Here is an 18,142-nt window from a genome sequence, read left to right on the forward strand (position 1 = left end):
TTTTATTTTTTATTTTTATGGAGTTATCCTAGGTCATGAATGAATAAACCTGACTTTATTTGTTTTTTACAATAATTGATTTTTTTAGTTTATTCTTTTATCATTTAGCTTACTTGAGAGTTCGAGCTCCATTATTTTATTTAATTTTTTTTTGCATAGGCTTATACTGATTTTAAAATTGGACCATGATTTCATATGCCGACTGCTTATACTGATTTCAAAATTGGACCATGATTTCATATGCCGACTCAAGTCATATTTTTTTATCTCTTATTTTTTTAATTCGTGATTTAATATTTAATTTGTTGATAATTGAGTTTTTTTTTAATTTCCTCTTTATGTGCTACCCCATTCCATTTTATTTTTACTTTGTTATAAATAAAATCATTTAGATCTTTTAAAAATAGTTCAATGGTATCTTTTTATAATATTGACAAGGATTTATTTTTTTATCAGTTATTGTTATTTTTTTATAATTATATTATTAAATTAATAAAGATTAATGAATTATGATAATATAGACGTCACATTTTGTTTTCTCCTTTAAAAATCCTACAATTATATGAATATTTTTTATATTAAAAAAATTAATCCAGTCCACAGTGGAATACATATATTACGCATACCACCTTCCCCTTTCCAGTATACACTAAAAACAAACACAGTGGGGTGGCTTTAACTTCTGTCATCAAATTCAGGCCTTTAAAGCACATTCCCTGTCCTTTCATTTTCACTTGACGTCGCACTTCATTTGCGGACCGAGACTCCAAGTCAGCACACAACTCGCACCAACACACACCTGTTTATGCTCCAAATCTCTCCCCTAACAGGGACAAAATTTAACGAGTACATTTTATAATAAAAAATGAAAAAGAAACCAACAAAAACACAGGCTCCTTTTCTTCGAGTGATTTGGAACATTAGGGTTCATAAAATAAAATAAGATATTTAGAAAAATAATCGCAAATCATATTTATGACTTACAAGTAACATGTGTCACTATCTATCGCTAGAAATTTTTTCTTGATATGTTGTGTTGTTATTTTAGCCTCAGTGTGTCTGCAAGACCTCTAGCTCTTTCTTTCTTGTTTTTCCTTTCTATTTTATTGTAATTTATTTAAGTTTATATTATAGTCTTAGAGACTTAATTTATGTTATTTTTAAAAATATTTTCCTTTTTTTTAATGTGCTAAATTAAAAGAACTAGCTTTTCTTCTCCCTCTCGGTCTCTATATAACGCCTCCCCACTGAGCAACATCTCGATAACACACCCCCCCCCCACTAATCTTTTTACACACTCTCCCTCTAGTTTCTCTCCAATCAAGTGTGAAGCCATGCCTTATCTGTCAAAAGAAATGATGGCATTGCCTCTAGGTTTACTTGTTTGCTTTATCATAGGAGTAGAGTGTAGTCTTTCCCAGTTAGACAGAATTACTCAGTTACCTGGTCAACCTCCTGTCTGGTTCCAGCAGTATTCAGGTTATGTGACCGTTGATGACAAAAACCAGAAAGCTCTCTTTTACTACTTTGCTGAAGCTGAAATAGACTGTGCTTCTAAGCCTCTTGTTCTATGGTTAAATGGAGGTCCTAATCCTATACCATCCTACTAATACTACGCAAAAGATAGGTTTTTCTGTCGGGATTTGATTTTCATTTTGTTTCACTGTTGTTTGCAGGGCCAGGTTGCTCTTCTTTGGGAGTTGGGGCATTTTCTGAGAATGGACCTTTTAGACCTAGTGGGGAGGGATTGGTCAAGAACCAATATAGCTGGAATAGAGGTAAATTAAGTGTTCATGTTTATATTACTGTGTGATCCCGGTTTTGTTCTTTGCGTTAAAAAACAATCCTCAAAGTGCTGAATTTTAGCTAAATGATCACTTGCTTTGCAGAAGCTAATATGTTGTATTTGGAGACACCAATTGGGGTTGGGTTCTCTTACTCCACCAACACCTCTTCATATGAAGGTGTCGATGACAAGATCACTGGTATGTTTCCACCAAGTTCTTTCAGAGTTTAACAAGTTTAATTGGCTTTTCAAATCCAAAATGTTGATATTCCTTTCTCATTTTCACGTTGAAATCTTGCTGAAGTAAAGGGAAATAAAGACTGTTTATTGAAAATTTAGAATTACACAAGAAACATAATTTCTGTACCGAAGATTCAAAGTCAACCTCTTTTCCTTTTGTTTAACCTTTTCTTTCTGTTGTTTTCTCAATTTATTTATTTCTCTGAGTTTTCTGTTCTTTTCTCTCTTTTTTTCTTATCAGTTTTTTTTAGTCATATGAGTTCTTTGTAGACAGACGATCGAAAGAAAGAATATTATTGTTATTTCATAATCCCACAGCACTGATAATTTCCTTTTCACTTTACAGATATGCATCGTCAGTACATACGGTGCTTGTTTTCTAGTCGTTTAGATTCTGAGCTGACAAAAGGTCACCTTTACAGACATTTTACCTCTCATTTTGAAGCTGTTTTTGTTTTTGTTATCTATAGCTAGGGACAATCTGGTGTTCTTGCAAAGATGGTTTGTCAAATTTCCACAATACAAAAGCAGAAGTTTGTTCATTACAGGAGAAAGCTATGCTGGTATTGTTTTCATGCTTAAAGCAAACTTTTTTTTCTTCTCTGTCAAAACAGTTTATAAATAAACGAGGATTAATTTAATGCTTCAATTCTGTTCATAATTAGGTCACTATGTGCCCCAGCTGGCAGAACTCATGCTCCAATTCAACAAAAAAGAGAAGCTGTTCAATTTGAAAGGAATTGCTGTGAGTATTAACAAGGAAAAATAAAAAAATAAAAAAATCTACCTCCTTTCTCTGCCAGTAATTCTGACAAGTTATTCTTTTTTTCAATTGTACTTGTTTTACCAAACCTATTTTACTACTCACAAGGTTTTCTTTTTGTTTTTCCTTTTGAGAATTCCATTGTCTTTATTATTTTCAGTTAATCTAAACCTATAAATTGCAGCTAGGGAATCCAGTTTTAGAGTATTCTACAGACTTCAATTCGAGGGCTGAGTTCCTCTGGTCTCATGGATTGATATCAGATACAACATACAAAATGTTCACTACAGTTTGTAACTACTCGCGATATGTAAGCGAATACTACAGAGGTTCAGTTTCTCCTCAATGTTCAAGAGTGATGAATCAAGTGACAAGAGAAACCAGTAGATTTGTTGACAAGTATGATGTTACCCTTGATGTCTGTATATCGTCAGTTCTCTCACAGTCAAAAGTCCTTACTCCCCAGGTAAGCACATTCCATTATTTGTCAACTGCAAAAATTGTTTGAGTTTGGCTTTTCATTGGTGCAGCGAGTCACTAACAGTTGATTTGTTAATTCTGGTCAGCAGCAAGTTGGTGACAATGTAGATGTATGTGTGGAAGATGAAACAGTTAATTATCTCAACAGGCCAGATGTGCAGATGGCTCTCCATGCACGTCTTGTTGGAGTCCGTCGATGGGCTGTTTGCAGCAAGTATTTCTCTATCACCGAAATGAGATTTATTAAGCTGTGCTAATGTTAGAGTAGTAAACAAGACACTGCCTGTCTTAGAATTTATCCCACAGAAAAATCAATGACGCAACAGAAGCATTTCTCATTTACTTTTTTAGGGTATTTGATAATTTTTCTCTCAATATTCCAATCTCAGTATTCTTGATTATGAGCTGCTTGACTTGGAGATACCAACAATCACTATTGTGGGTAGACTCATTAAGGCAGGAATCCCAGTCTTGGTTTACAGGTAAGTTACCTCTTACCTTGTCAGTCTGCTATATTCTCCTTGTGAAGTTGGAAAAACGGAATTTTATCAAGGTTGATCATAAAAGTCACAAGACATTTGTGTTTAAAATGCAGTGGAGACCAAGATTCTGTCATTCCACTTACTGGAAGCCGAATATTAGTTCACAGACTGTCTGAGGAATTGGGGCTAAAAACCACCGTGCCTTACAGAGTTTGGTTCGAGGGGCAGCAGGTAACTCTCACATTTGAAGATTACAATTTATGAATTTTTTTGACAGAACAGAACTTGATTGATTTTTTCACCTTCAGGTTGGTGGGTGGACTCAAGTTTATGGTAATATCCTATCCTTCGCCACCATTAGAGGAGCATCCCATGAAGCTCCATTTTCGCAGCCTGAAAGATCGCTTGTGCTGTTCAAGGCTTTCCTGGGAGGCCAGCCTCTACCAGAAGCATTCTGATCTGCAGATCACTTCGTTACAGAAAATACAGATTCAATTGTAAGTAGAGTTGGATTGCTATTGGAAAAGGCAGTTCTCAAGTACCCGAGAATGAAAATTGCATCGGATTGTTTGTTTCTTTGATTTGTCCATGCTTTTGGAATGTAGAATTTTTTTTGTAAACAACTCGAGTAAAGAAAGAACCTGCCTATATTTTGTTTGGAACATGACTCGGCTAGTTTGAAAATCTAAAAAAAAGATCAAACGAAGTCATCCAGAAACAATGATTTACTTGCACATTAAAATGCCTCCCAACAGCATGAATATCTACAGAATTCACGTAGAACTGCATGATACAATTAGAACACAATCCACAGATCAGGACCATAATACAGTCCGAAATGTTGACGATTGAGGCTGTTTGATATTTTATTCAACATAAAGAAAAATAAATCTGTAGTTCTTTAACTGGAAATAGTCATGCTTGGTCAAGAAACACGAAGAGATTCTAAAAAGGGAACCTTTAGATTGCTGGGACACTACAACAGGGGCGTCGAGCTGCATTTTCATACAACTGCAGTGCAAAGCTAGCAAGGGTTTTGATAACATCAGAGAAGCGATCAGGTTCCGTCTTTTATATAGAGTTTCTGCAGAAACAGAGTCGATCACTTCTCCTGCTTCATGATTTAGTGCTGGAGAAGTTCCTGATACTTTTGCTGGTTTCACCTCTCGTATCCTATCACCGCAATTTATCCAGCAAGCATTTCGATACTCAATCAGTCATTATACTCTTAAATTCTCTATTCAAGTGAAAAATCAAAATATGTATTGTTGAGGACATAATTATTTCCTAATTAATTAATAAAAGGATAAAATTAATGAATTAAACAACTCACTACAATCAATAAATTATTTTAATAATCTAATCAAATGAGAAAATTAAATATTTTTCTATATGTATGTAAGTTAAATGTAATTTATCAAATTATCAATGATATTATATTTTATTTTAAATTTTTACACGATATCAGACTGGATTCATCGGACATTGATTTTATTTTTAATTCATTGTATTTGTCTAATGAGTGAACAATTTTATATTAGATCATTCGTCTGACCATTTTAAAATACTTTATATTTTAATATTTTTTATTGTTTATCTAATATTTAATTCAATGTCTATTTTAATACAACAACATATGATTTATTGATTCATTTTCCTTTAAACCTTAATTGTTCAAAATAGTTTGAATTCTCTCATATTATTATGAAAACCAACATTTTGACATTCCTTTTCTAAATGGAGTATTTACTCAATGTTTGTTGTTAAATTCAAGCATCAATACTTAAAAGTACGACTGAGAGTTAGATTCATGATGCATGATTGTTTGCTTGTGATGCTTTTATAGATGCATTGCTAATGTCATGTTTTTATGAAATATATTTTCACTATAATTTTTTTAAAAATATATCAAGACACCACCCCCACCCAAAAAAAAAGAAAGAAAAAAAGAAAGAAAGCAAACACTCACACTCACACTCACACACTTTGGTGCTGGGAAAATGTTGCCTTGAGTAGAGATCAAGATAAAGTCTTTATGTAACCACACGTGGATGAGTCCCCTAGTATATATTAGCCTATAATAAAGTCATGCGTGAATGCAATGACTCTATAAGGACCTATATGGTATTTAAAGAACTGTATATACTTATTTTTTATTGAATTTCTCTATTTTAGCATGTCATCCAAGATCATAATTGAGATCATAATTGATTCGACCTTGAAAGATATTATTAGAAAAAACAGTTTATTCTCCATCTAAGATCATAATTGATTCGACCTTGCAAGATATTATTAGAAAAAACAGTTTATTCTTAACTTCATGATATGAGTGAAAAGAAAGACTTATGAATTACATTGAGGTATTATGATTCATTATCCATAAATTTTGTTGCTATTAGGTTTGCAATATAATTACAAGTATATTGTCAATTGCATGCAAATGAGGTTAGTGAAGCTCTTCTTAAGGGATTTGAGTTAGTAATTTATGTAATTTATTTTAGGTATTATGAGTCATTATTTAAGAGATTTGAGTTAGTAATTTATTTTAGGTATTATGAGTCATTATATTTTTTAGACAGATATCTTTACACTAATTATAATCGATTATTAGTGTAGAGTTTTCAGAATTATAAAAAGTTCAGCGGTCACACTTTTTATTTATTTGTATGAACAATATTGATAATAAGATGAAATGAGACATGGTTGTGAAATGTCATTCAAACAATGTATGAGTGGAAGATGTTGGACTTTTTAGATCTATTTTACATTTGAGCATTCATGGCTAGGCCTAACCCAAATTGAAAGAAAAAAAAGAAAAGAAAAAATTAATTGTACAATTTGACATAATAAGGAGATATTTTATATTTCTAGAATTAATTGTACAATTTAACATAATAAGGAGATATTTTATATTTCTAGAGAGAGAAAACCTTTTTACTATTCTTATTTAATAAAAAGAGTTAGTAACAACAATTAAAAACTTAGAGAACATTTCTTTTTTGAATTTATAAGTTTTTAAACTCAGATAATAAATTGAAGAGTTCAAGGTAAGAAAAGATTAATCCTTACACAAAACACCTCCATCAATATTGATATTGAAGGATTCTTGAAGAGTGAATTTCATTATTTTTTTTGTGTCAAGAAATCTTGAAAATTATTAAAAAAATAATAGTTGGAATTTAAAATAGAACCAATAATTAGGCATCGCATGCAAAAATGAGGTTTGAGAATTTTTGAGCCATAATTAAAAGCTTAATTGAATGAGAATTTGAAGAAAAAGACTTAATTGGAATTAATTTGGCTAAAATTCAAAGAAAATAAGTTTAAGGATGAGTTTGGAATAGATAGTCAAGTTAGAAAATCAATTAAAAACTTAATTAAAAAATAAAATTGAATTTAGGAGTCAATTTGGTTTAAAAATAAAAAATTGAAGAACTAGGGACTGAAATGGAAGCCTTGAAGAAATCAGAGGGCCTAAGGTAACTCGGTCAGGGGCAAAATTGAAATAAATTAAAAAAAAGAAGACAAAAATTTGAACAAAAATAAGAAATTGAAAAACCAGGGACCAAGGAGCAAAATGAGTTAAAATGGAGGGACTATGATGAAATTTGATCTAGTTCAATTACGTAATTCTGTTAGAGGAGCAAGAACAACATTGTTTCACTTTAAATGAAACGATGTGTTTTACTTAAAAAGAGAAGAACATGCTGATGAAGATAGGAAGGAAACAACGATGTTTCATTCATGACATATGCAGATTTCTGGGCAGAAAAGGAAGGAAGAAACAACTGATCCTCGTGCGACATTGAAGCCTAGTTTTGGTCCCGATTGATTCTCTTGATGGAACAAAAATAAGAGAAACATATTTTCTGATATGTTGGCTACAATCACGATACAAGAAATCAAGCTTTAACTCTTAGAATCCACTACAAATTTCATGTCAAACTTTCTCACTTAATCAGCCTTCCTCCAAGACTAGCAGCCATTCTTTCGATTTTGATGCAAGATTAAACTTTCAAAATTCGATCCTATCTCCCCATATCAAACAAGGAAAATCTTCTCTGATATGTTATCTATAATCACGATACAAGAAATCATGCTTTAACTCTCAAAATCCATTACAGATTCTGTGCCCACTCTATTAGCCTCCCTTCAATACCAGCAACCAACCTTTCCATTTTGATGCAAGATTTGGATTTCAAAATCTCATCCTCTCTCCATGAGTCAAAGAAATAGCAATCAATGGCTAATAACCAGGTTGATTCCAAGATTATCTACAAAGATGAGATGTTAATAAAAACAGCGATCCATTTCCTTACTAAGAAAGATTGAGCTCATCAATAAAAGGATAGCAAGTCAAACGAGGGAGGGGACAAGGTTAAGAGAAAAAAAGAGCGAGCAAGAAACAACAATATATATAAAGAAGAAGAAAAGAGAATACTAGTTTGATAGTATCAATAAGCACAAAGGTAGTTGCATAGCTTGTTCCTATAAGTCCAGTTTAAAGTTCACTCTAAAAGGATTAGTCTTACAGAACCAGGCTCAACTATTTTTGTATGATGATATTGTTCTTTATAATAAACCTTTATATAAAGTACATTTGATTCATAAGTTTTTTCTTCTTGATCTTGATGTATGAATATGTGAGATTTTATACTTGATATAAAAAATTAGAATCGCTATGATCCGACCATCTTCTATATACTGTTAAGGAAACTTAATAATATGTAGGTTTAGCAAAAACCAAAGAACAATTTGAATTCAAGTTAATGTGTTCCATTACTAGAAAGTTTGATCAATAATCTTTTTACACCCCACCCCCAAAAGTATGAATCATAGTACAATGGCATGAATTGTTGTTTCTTTCAAAAGAAAAGCTTGTTTTTTTTATCTGCAGAGTACAAGAAATCTAGAATGTTTTAATTATGTTCCCTTTCAAGATATGTTGGCCATCAATCTCTTCCTTTAAATATTCATGTTCTTCTGTCAAAAATCTATCTTCGGTTGTCCCATTTTGCGTTGTTAGGAAAAATAGAAAGTTATGAAAAAGAAATAAACAAGAACGAAATGGATGCTGGGCAAATTCTCAGAAATTAATTAGTTTTATCTTCAGAATATGAATATGGGCTACTACACTAATTTTATTGGACTAGGCTTTTATAAGGATATCTAATTGGGCTTGTTGAGCTCGTTTCTTTTATGGGTTGTTTTGTATTTCGATTCTAGGCCTTTGTGTGTAAAGTGGGCTGACTTTTTTCTTCTTCTTTTGGCATGGGCTTGCGCTCACAAATACCTTATATGAACTTGCATGGGCCAATGGATTGATTTGTTTCATTTAAATTAGCGTGGATTCAAAGTATGAGGCTGTTTAGCTAAGCGGCTACGGCGTTTATAAAATTAATGATAATATGATATTTGATATTTGATTGTAAAATTAGTTATGATTTTTATGTGTAGGCTCTATTATTATCTATATTAAAAATATTGTTTTGTTGAAGTAGAAATTACATGCTTTTCTCTTTACGTTTCTGCCTCTCTGCTACTTCATGAACATAATATGCTAATTAATTAGTGTGAATAGTGCATGAACATAATATGCTAATTAATTAGTGTGAATAGTGCAGCATGTTGCACTAATTTGACCGGACCAGTTTCGGTTTAAAATTTAAAATGTATTTAAACGGGTCAGATTCAGTAAAATAAAAATTATTTTTTATTTTTTTAATTATGTTTTATTCAAAAAACTAGTGTTTAACATTATTCAATAACACTATATAAATTAGACAGGATCACTTGATGATGTAGCATTTGCAGAATTTGATTGCAATCTCAGTTTTGTTCCTGATTATATTTTACCTGATATTTTTGCGTGCTTAAGAAACCAAAAAAACTATAATCCTTATCATATGTATTTTTTACATGATGGAATTATAGATAGTTTAATAAAATAATAAAAAATATTTTATATAAAGTATTATTTAAATTAAAAACCATCAATATTAATATCTATTTTTTAAAATTATTTTATAACCTCAATTTCAAAATCATGTACTTAACTAAACACATTAAATTACTTTTTATTCAATCATAATTTCAACCATAATTTTAACCAAACATACATAAATACCAAATGAATCTTAACTAAAAGTACTTTTTATAAAATAACTTTTTCCAACCACAACTACAATAGCTACCACAAAATACACTCTAAGTAGTAGATGCGATTAATGCCCTTAATGGCTGCATTTATTATATAACAATAATAATATGATATTTGATTGTAAAATTAGTTATAGTTTTTATATGTGGACATTATTATTATCTGCATTAAAAATGTTATTTTATTGAAATAGAAATTATATGCTTCTCTTCTCGCGTTGCTAACTCTGCTACTTCATAAACATAACATGCTAATTAATTAGTGTGAATAGTGCAGCATGTTGCACTGTTTTGACCGGACCGATTTCGGTCTAAAATTTAAAATGTATGGAAATGGGTCCGATTCAGTAAAATAAAAAATAAAAAATATTTTTTATTTTTTTAATTGTATTTTATTAAAAAAAAACTAGTGTTTAACATTATTCAATGACACTATATAAATTGAACAGAGATCACTTGATGATGTAGCATTTACAGAATTTGATCACAATCTCAATTTTGTTCCTGATTATATTTTACCTAATATTTTTGCGTTCTTAAGAAACAAAAAAAAACTATAATCCTTATCATATGTATTGAATCTTAACTAAAAGTATCTTTTATAAAATAACTTTTTCCAACTACAACCACAACAGCTACCACAATACTAAACACACTTTAAGTAGTAGATGAGTTTGTGTGTATTATTTTTTAAATTTTTTTTTTTTATCAAAATGATTTTTTTATGGCATCATTTTGCTATTTTTTTTAACTTTAATTCATCTTTTTTTATTATTTTGATAAGTCTTTTATTTTAGGACCGATATCAAAAGTTTTTTTTTGCCTTTTTTTTAGGATTGATTCTACATTTTAATAATCAAATTAAAGTATTTCTAATTTTTAGAACCAATGTAAAAATTATTTTATACAATAATAAAAAAATAAAATAAAAAAATATTATGATAATTAATGGTAATAAAAAATTTAGAAAAACACATGTAATAAAGACAATTTTTCATAAAAAATAATATTTTAAACGAGTTACTATTCTTTTCTTAAATATAATTAACTCTTTACCTGAATTTCTATAACTAATATTAATTTTTAGAATTTTTAATTTCTTTTAATTATTGGGTAATAATTTTAATTTTTCACGATATATATTTTTGATTCTACTAAGATGTTTATTGAAATACAACATGTATAATTTTGTTGACATGTAAAGCAATTTAAGTTCAACATGGATGATTTATTTTTTTTTTAGTTTAAAAGACAGGTCCAATCAACTTTGCTTTGCTTATGCTTCCATATATATATTATTCTTCACTTGTGAAAATATTTCCCAATCACGCATGTCACACCTAATCCTATCTCTGCCAGACTGTAAATGATTTTCATAATACTAAACACACTCTAAATAGTAGATACGTTTTTGTGTGTGTATGTGTAAATTATTTTTAAAAATTTTCTTTTTGGTTTTATCAAAATGATTTTTTTATGGCATCATTTCGCTATTTTTTTTAACTTTAATTTATTTTTTTAATTATTTTGATAAGTCTTTTATTTTAGGACCGATATCAAAAGTTTTTTTTGCCTTTTTTTTAGGATTGATTCTAAATTTTAAAAATCAAATTAAAGTATCTCTTATTTTTAGAACCGATGTAAAAATTATTTTATATAATAATAAATAAAATAAAATAAAATAATATTATGATAATTAATGGTAATAAAAACATTTAAAAAAACACATGTAGTAAAGACAATTTTTCATAAAAAATAATATTTTAAACGAGTAATTATTCTTTTCTTAAGTATAATTAACTCTTTATCTGAATTTTTATAACTAATGTTAATTTTTAGAATTTTTAATTTCTTCTAATTATTGGGTAATAATTTTAATTTTTCACTATATATATTTTTGATTCCACTGAGATGTTTATTGAAATACAACATGTATAATTTTGTTGACATGCAAAGCAATTTAAGTTCAACATGGATGGGTTTTTTTTTTTAGTTTAAAAGATAGGTCTAATCAACTTTTCTTTGCTTATGCTATCCATATATATATATATATATTATTCTTCACTTGTGAAAATATTTCCCAATCACGCATGTCACACCTAATCCTATCTCTGCCAGACTGTAAATGATTTAAAAAAAAAGTTAAAAAATGAAAAAAACAAAAATGGAGGTGAAGCACCTTGGGTTATACCCCGTCTCTTTAGTACCCATCTCTTTAGTATTAGTTAATAATTTCTGGAAAAAACAATCATGAATTTGCTTGGCATGTTAAGAAAACATCCTAGCTCTACCAGACTGCCTCTGTTTACAGTAATTACAACTTGCTACTACCATTATTATTCATTTACAAATAATAATAATAATAATGTAAAAATCAATACAGAATTGGTATTGATTGCATTAATGGATTTTTCGAACGAAAATAATGCTCTTAATCTGCGACTAATGCTGGGAAACTACAACTGGTGCTTCAACCTGCATTTTCAAACAACTGAGCTCCAAAGCTAGTATTGGTTTTGATAGCATTACAGATATGCTCAAGTCCTGTCCCTCATCCAGGAGTTCTCTACTACTGGGTTCCACAGTTTTCAATTTAAGCTGGCTCTGTGATTCTTCAGTGTCGTGCTTCGGTGGTGAAGATGGCCCTGACACTTTTGCTGCCTGCACTGCTCGTACCCTACCAGTATATTAAGAATAATATAAATTATATTTTAAAATTTTATTAAATAGTTTAAGCTATTAAGTTGAGATGATTTTTTGACATAATATTAAAATCTTGATAACCAAGTGATCACAAGTTTAAATCTCACTATTTTTATTTATTTGATAAAAATTAAACACAAAATGGTACGGACCTATACAGATTTCAATTTCAAATAACTTTCATTTTAAAATATATATTAAAAAATAATATAAATCATATATTAAAACCTCAGAGCTTAACTCAATATCATTAACTCAAAATGTGTCAGATTTGAAATCAATCACTGATGTTGTCCTCTACAAATTTTTGCTATGAATTTATTTCAGAAGTGAAGTGATCGTTTTATATACACTCATAGGAGCTGAATGTATGTGACGGTATGCTCTGGAGTTCTCCGGTCTTTGAGAAAAAACATGAGTGCATTACTTTTTAGGATGATCAGAGCAACTGGAATCCAACAGAATTGGGTTACGGGCATGATTTTGTTCTTACTGGATAAGGACCTGCTAAGGTACTTTCTGTGCTCTCTCCAAAATAAATCCAAGAAGTTAAACAATTGCAAGAGTATGAAGGTATACCTGCATTCAATACTGCAAGAATATTTCAAAAGATTGGGGTTATACTCTGTACGTCCGCTGCAATTTCACAACATGTAGAGAATATAAGATGCCGTACGCATAATGCATGGTGATTGTTTAAATACCAATTCAGATTAAAATTTACCTAAAACTTGGTAGTGACATTTTGATTGCTGGCCCCTTCCATTTGTCAAATTTTACCCCAGGAACTATCATTAAGAAGTCCATAGCCAGGCATTAGATCAATCAGAAACATGATAATAAAACTTAAATATAAGAAAACCAAAAAAGGAAAATGGGATATCGGTTATGCGAAGACAGTCAATTCCCTTTCCTCTCATATTTAGTCAAGCTCTGGTAGCAAGTAAGCTTCCAAGAGGACTTACAAGCTCTTATACATAGTACACCACTGCCAACAAAAGGAAAATGGTGCTGTTATTTTTTTCTTAATTTCCTAGGTGCCAGGAGGAACTCAAAGGCTTGTGAGGGGAATAATGTTACCGGACATGAAGTGGTTAATTTCCTAGTTGAAACATTGTCTAACCTTGAGGCTTCTATAACCCTGGCCCATTTTTCTGAATATGAGCAGAAGCTAGCTATGGAAAGGGTCAAACTAACAAGTTAGCAAGAAAGACTGAACAGAACAAACCAGCCTATGACAAAGAGTGCATCGCTCAGACAAAAGCCCCCAAGCTCATTTGTATGATACATCCATGCAGAACACACAACCGAGAGAAATTCTTAATGCTATTGCAAAGATCAAGCAAGTACTCCACTTGACGAGAAAAATTGAATCGATTTTGAAAAACTCATGACAATGACGGGATCTTTGCGCAAAGAGGGTTGTTTACTGAAAAACAACTAACTTGTACTAACAACAGCTAATTATAATGTTTGTCGTAGCTAGAAACAATTATTAGTGTAACATACTCACCAGAAGTTGTAAGTTTGATGTTGCAGATATCAGTTGCGGAAGGACCATTAGTTTCAGTTACTAGAACATCCATGCAATCCTTCGTACTCGAACTTGAAGTGCCCAAACCAATCATGTCTAGAATGCCATTAAATTTGCTCTTTCTTTGCCTAGGAATTGCTGTGATTTTCTGTTTCGAAAGAGCACGTTATAAAACATAAAACAAGCTTCACATTTGCTGAAACTTTGATGTAAGCTTCTCATGGAATTTGCAATGCCATGCTTTCTTGCATCAGTTTGATTAAGTGAAGGTATAACCATAACCCATCATAGAAGAGAATTTATGGAACAACTGAATGCTTTCCTAAATTGGGGGTAGCATAATCCTAAGCAATATAATCAAAGAGGGGGGCTATTTTAAGTATAGTTCAAGGCAATAAATTAGCATACACACCGGATGATTAGTACAGAGCAATCAAATGATCAAAATTTTGAATTTTCTGCATACCGAGGAAGGATTTTTTTAAAATGAAATAAAATTCACTAGATCAAGGACCAATCTTTTCCTAATTTTCTTTATTTTTTACGTTGAAATTGGAAGTTTAAATGCACAAGATATGTGCACAAACAAAAATCACCTTGGAAAACTTGGCAACTTGACTAGGAAGCCCTACATCCTGCAAGAGAACGTGAAAGAAAGATCAGAAATATGTGAAAAATTCCTTTCAATTGCCTCCAGTTCAGGGGCACAAAAGCATCATAATCATGCATAATGTCCCAATGTCAGAGCTGAATCAGTTATAGCTTCGGGGAGTATGCAAGCCACCAAGTTTTATCAAGGACGTGTTCTACAAAAACAAAGAGAAAGAAAGAACAATTTGCATCTGGATGTGTATCCTGTATATAATTTTGGTTCGTTTGGCTTCAAAAGTCTGTAAATATCTCACTCTAGTAATAGAGGCCAGTATCCTTTTCAAACTATTCAAACCATAAGGCAACATCTAGATGGAACTCATTTATATTAAAGGTTAAAATTCAGAAATGCACAAAAGATTTGTTGACCTCCCACCTTTCGTCCATGATCACAAGCATCGCCACTGTTGACAAGCACCCTGGCTGCCCATCTGTCGAAACAAGAAAGAAAAAGTCTGCTAAAAGGATTCAAATTGCGTTGATAGATTTGAATAATCTTTAGGCTCACTGTGTTGAAAACCAGGTGGTTCAGTTCAGGTTGAAAAACATGTCTCTGCTTTTGTTATATTAGATTGCTACTGAACATCAAAGCACAGCAACCTGACCAGATGCTTAGGCAACTTGAAGAAAAAATATAAAACAATTGTGAGGCCTTAGTTGATTCCTCTAATAATATTGTTAATGCACTAGAAGGGAAATGCATGTTTCAAAGTTGACTGGCTCAATATAGCTTAAAAAGTTGATATGATTGCCTCTATGGAATTGAGATGGAAAGACCCAAATCAAGTTTCATCAGCTCTGGGACTCGCTACTTTTTTTCAAGTAAAAAAGATTCCTTGTCCACAATCATTTACAATTCATCATTATAAACAAGAATAGATAGGTCGTTAAACTTACGCACAAGATGTTGGGGGGTTCCACACAATTCCCGCAATCACCACAAGCTGCAGAAAAGGGAAAAAAGGGAAAAGAAAAGGGAAAATTTTCTGTCATTTCTGATAGTGCACAACGAATCAACTAAATGCCTACTTCTTTTCTTTTTTAGCTCATCAAGTCATGCCATAGAACCTCATCAAAAACCCCAGCTGGACTGTCTTCATAGCTAGCTAGAAAAAAACCTCCAAGGGTGTATCTGCAGTGCAGAAATGTGAGTTAACAGTAAAAATTGGAATCCTGAACCCCACCACTGTCCCTTCAAAGTTCAAACAACAGTTGCAAAAAATAAACGTTACCCAAATGCTTCAACTAATCTGAACTCTTTCGGAATGGATGCTCGAGCAATTTTGGATTTAACAAGGTGAAGTTGGTACAAGGCTCTGAAATGGAAATCATATCATCAAACAACATTCATGAATGGGAATGATGTTAATCATACCAGTCATCATCACAGAATAGACCAAACAAACACTAAATTAAGGCTCGTAGGATCCTTACCTGCCTTTAAATATCCAAGGAGGCTTGCCATACCCTAAGGAACATTTTGTTTGTGCAGTTGCCATGACTTCAGATACGCTCAAAGCAACCAAGATTTGGAGATGCCAATGATCGAATTGAACTGCACGAAAAATATGGCTTAGGAAATTCTTTTATTTGATTGAAATGAAATTCTAAAAACCATAAAAAAAAAAAATCTGAGCTAAAATAGGACTGCATTGCCCTGAGTGTCATACACAGTATACAATTATAGAAGATAAATCTTTACATACATGGCAGGAACAGACATGTAAACTGTCCAAATGTTAAACAGAAAACGTACTTATTTCCTAAGTCAACTCGAAGAAATTAAAATCAAGTTCTGGTCAATTAAAGATACTCGGCTTTTTGGATAAAATAGACCTCAATGAGCGTACTCAAGCAGCTAAATCTTTCCACCTTGTTTAAACGGCCTTTGTTTTTCATAAACCTCTATATTTTATGACAATTCACGAAATTAAATAAAAAACATTAGCAATTCAGTAAAACAACATGCAGAGATACTGCATGTAACTAAAAAAGCTGAAATCATATAAACAAAATTACATACTAAAAAAAGAAAGTGAACAGACTGAAGAAACACAGAATAAGTAAAACCCACCTTCCCTTAATTACTTGATGAGGTGTGGAGTGAAGAAAACAGAGAGACAGAGAGAGTCCAGCTTACAGGTAGGGATTTCAGTGCAGTTTGTATGTGAGAGTGTGAATCTCACAGACTATAAGGAGAGAAAGAGAGGGTATGAGGTAAGCAATCAGCAGTAGCAGAAGAAGTGGATCGGATCTTATCCATTCATTAATAATGAGCATTTTTTGGCGCCAACAGAGTTTAACCAACTCCATGGCCTGTCGCTGTTTTAACTCAACCACTTGTAATGCTGTTTGCTTCTTTTCTTGATCCAAGAACTCTGTTTCTCTCTTTGCTTACACGGCAACCACGTGGGTTCATGTCTCACCATTTCCTTCTTAGTAACTAAATTAGGATAATGATAATGCTATGATGCGAGTAGGATAAAAAAAAAAAATTAGACATAAAAAAGATTCATATAACAAAAAAAAACCCTCCAAATATATAGGTATAAAAGCAACTTGAACATGTAATATTATAGTTTGGATTTAAAAAATAACAATTAAGATAATATTAAAATAATAATAATAATATATTTCATCAATCTTGATTAATTCAAGTTAATCTGCAACCCTATAAATTAAATCAATTAATCATGATAACAAATAAATTATACATGAACCAAATCAATATATATTATAAAATCTCATTAAAAATAAATTAAGTATTTTTTAAAAAAATAATATGACATCTTGTTTTAAAAAATATTAAAATAGAAATGCATTGAATCGACTAAGATGTTACAATTTAATTTATTAAATCTACAACTCTGTTATAAACTCCAATAAAAAAACAAAAAAGTTAAATAATAAAATTAAAAAAAATTAAAGGAAAAAAAATCTGGATATATAGGCTAACTTAGGTTGTCTAAAATGCCTAAATTTGTGTATAGGGTTTTGTTATTTTTTTTAAGATATAAATAATTTATTATTTAATTAAAATAAACTACACATTATCTGGATGTGGTTTTTTAGCTAAAAGATATAATTTTTCACTTGTTCTCACATAAAAGTACTAAATGAATAGTTAAAACACATAAAAATTAATTACCCAAGAAACACAGCAAAGTTTTAAAAATACAAAATCAAATCAAGAAATGTTTTGCTCCCCATCTTGATTTGTTTTTTATGTAATATAAAAGTTCAAAATAACTACCATTAAAATTTTTTCATCAAATAAAACTTATTAATACAAAAAATTATAAGTCTTATAATTAAAAAGTGAAGAAATAAACATTTTTCTCTTT

General features: G+C 30.9%; 2 protein-coding genes across 7 annotated transcripts; one reads left to right on the top strand and one right to left on the bottom strand.

The window, feature by feature from the left end:
* The first annotated feature begins 1,255 nt into the window (after positions 1-1,255).
* On the top strand, positions 1,256-4,457 carry LOC105133758 (serine carboxypeptidase-like 45). 2 transcript variants are annotated; one of them, XM_011037857.1, is made up of 10 exons: positions 1,256-1,584; positions 1,677-1,778; positions 1,890-1,985; positions 2,497-2,589; positions 2,692-2,771; positions 2,974-3,255; positions 3,356-3,483; positions 3,659-3,751; positions 3,865-3,982; positions 4,060-4,457. In XM_011037857.1, exons 1-10 carry the CDS (start codon positions 1,335-1,337, stop codon positions 4,207-4,209), a joined length of 1,392 nt encoding a protein of 463 aa, XP_011036159.1. In that variant the 5' UTR covers positions 1,256-1,334; the 3' UTR covers positions 4,210-4,457. The 2 variants fall into 2 exon arrangements, with proteins under 2 accessions (XP_011036159.1, XP_011036160.1); XM_011037858.1 differs by having other exon boundaries at positions 3,359-3,483.
* Positions 4,458-12,286: 7,829 nt separating this feature from the next.
* Positions 12,287-17,177, bottom strand: LOC105133759 (uncharacterized). Of its 5 annotated transcripts, XM_011037860.1 has the most exons (12): positions 16,873-17,172; positions 16,555-16,701; positions 16,233-16,353; positions 16,031-16,114; positions 15,867-15,930; positions 15,696-15,742; positions 15,175-15,229; positions 14,744-14,782; positions 14,127-14,295; positions 13,338-13,401; positions 13,193-13,249; positions 12,287-12,587 (listed from the first exon to the last, which is right to left on the bottom strand). In XM_011037860.1, exons 3-12 carry the CDS (start codon positions 16,295-16,297, stop codon positions 12,353-12,355), a joined length of 879 nt encoding a protein of 292 aa, XP_011036162.1. In that variant the 5' UTR covers positions 16,298-16,353; positions 16,555-16,701; positions 16,873-17,172; the 3' UTR covers positions 12,287-12,352. The 5 variants fall into 5 exon arrangements, with proteins under 5 accessions (XP_011036162.1, XP_011036164.1, XP_011036163.1 ...); XM_011037862.1 differs by lacking the exon at positions 16,555-16,701 and having other exon boundaries at positions 13,193-13,204; positions 16,873-17,177; XM_011037861.1 differs by lacking the exon at positions 16,555-16,701 and having other exon boundaries at positions 16,266-16,353; positions 16,873-17,173.
* Positions 17,178-18,142: the final 965 nt, after the last annotated feature.

Source organism: Populus euphratica, unplaced genomic scaffold (genome assembly GCF_000495115.2).
Source record: "Populus euphratica unplaced genomic scaffold, PopEup_1.0 scaffold37.1, whole genome shotgun sequence".
Taxonomy (NCBI): domain Eukaryota; kingdom Viridiplantae; phylum Streptophyta; class Magnoliopsida; order Malpighiales; family Salicaceae; genus Populus; species Populus euphratica.

Excerpts from the sequence above, each read along its gene's own strand:
- LOC105133758 (XM_011037857.1), top strand. The coding sequence starts at position 1,335 with ATGCCTTATCTGTCAAAAGAAATGATGGCATTGCCTCTAGGTTTACTT. Across the intron at positions 1,585-1,676 it reads TGTTCTATGGTTAAATGGAG|GGCCAGGTTGCTCTTCTTTG; the intron begins GTCCTAATCCTA and ends TGTTGTTTGCAG. Across the intron at positions 3,256-3,355 it reads CAAAAGTCCTTACTCCCCAG|CAGCAAGTTGGTGACAATGT; the intron begins GTAAGCACATTC and ends AATTCTGGTCAG.
- LOC105133759 (XM_011037859.1), bottom strand. The coding sequence starts at position 16,297 with ATGGCAACTGCACAAACAAAATGTTCCTTAGGGTATGGCAAGCCTCCT. Across the intron at positions 15,931-16,030 it reads AGATTAGTTGAAGCATTTGG|ATACACCCTTGGAGGTTTTT; the intron begins GTAACGTTTATT and ends TCTGCACTGCAG. Across the intron at positions 14,783-15,174 it reads CTTGTGATCATGGACGAAAG|GATGTAGGGCTTCCTAGTCA; the intron begins GTGGGAGGTCAA and ends GTTCTCTTGCAG.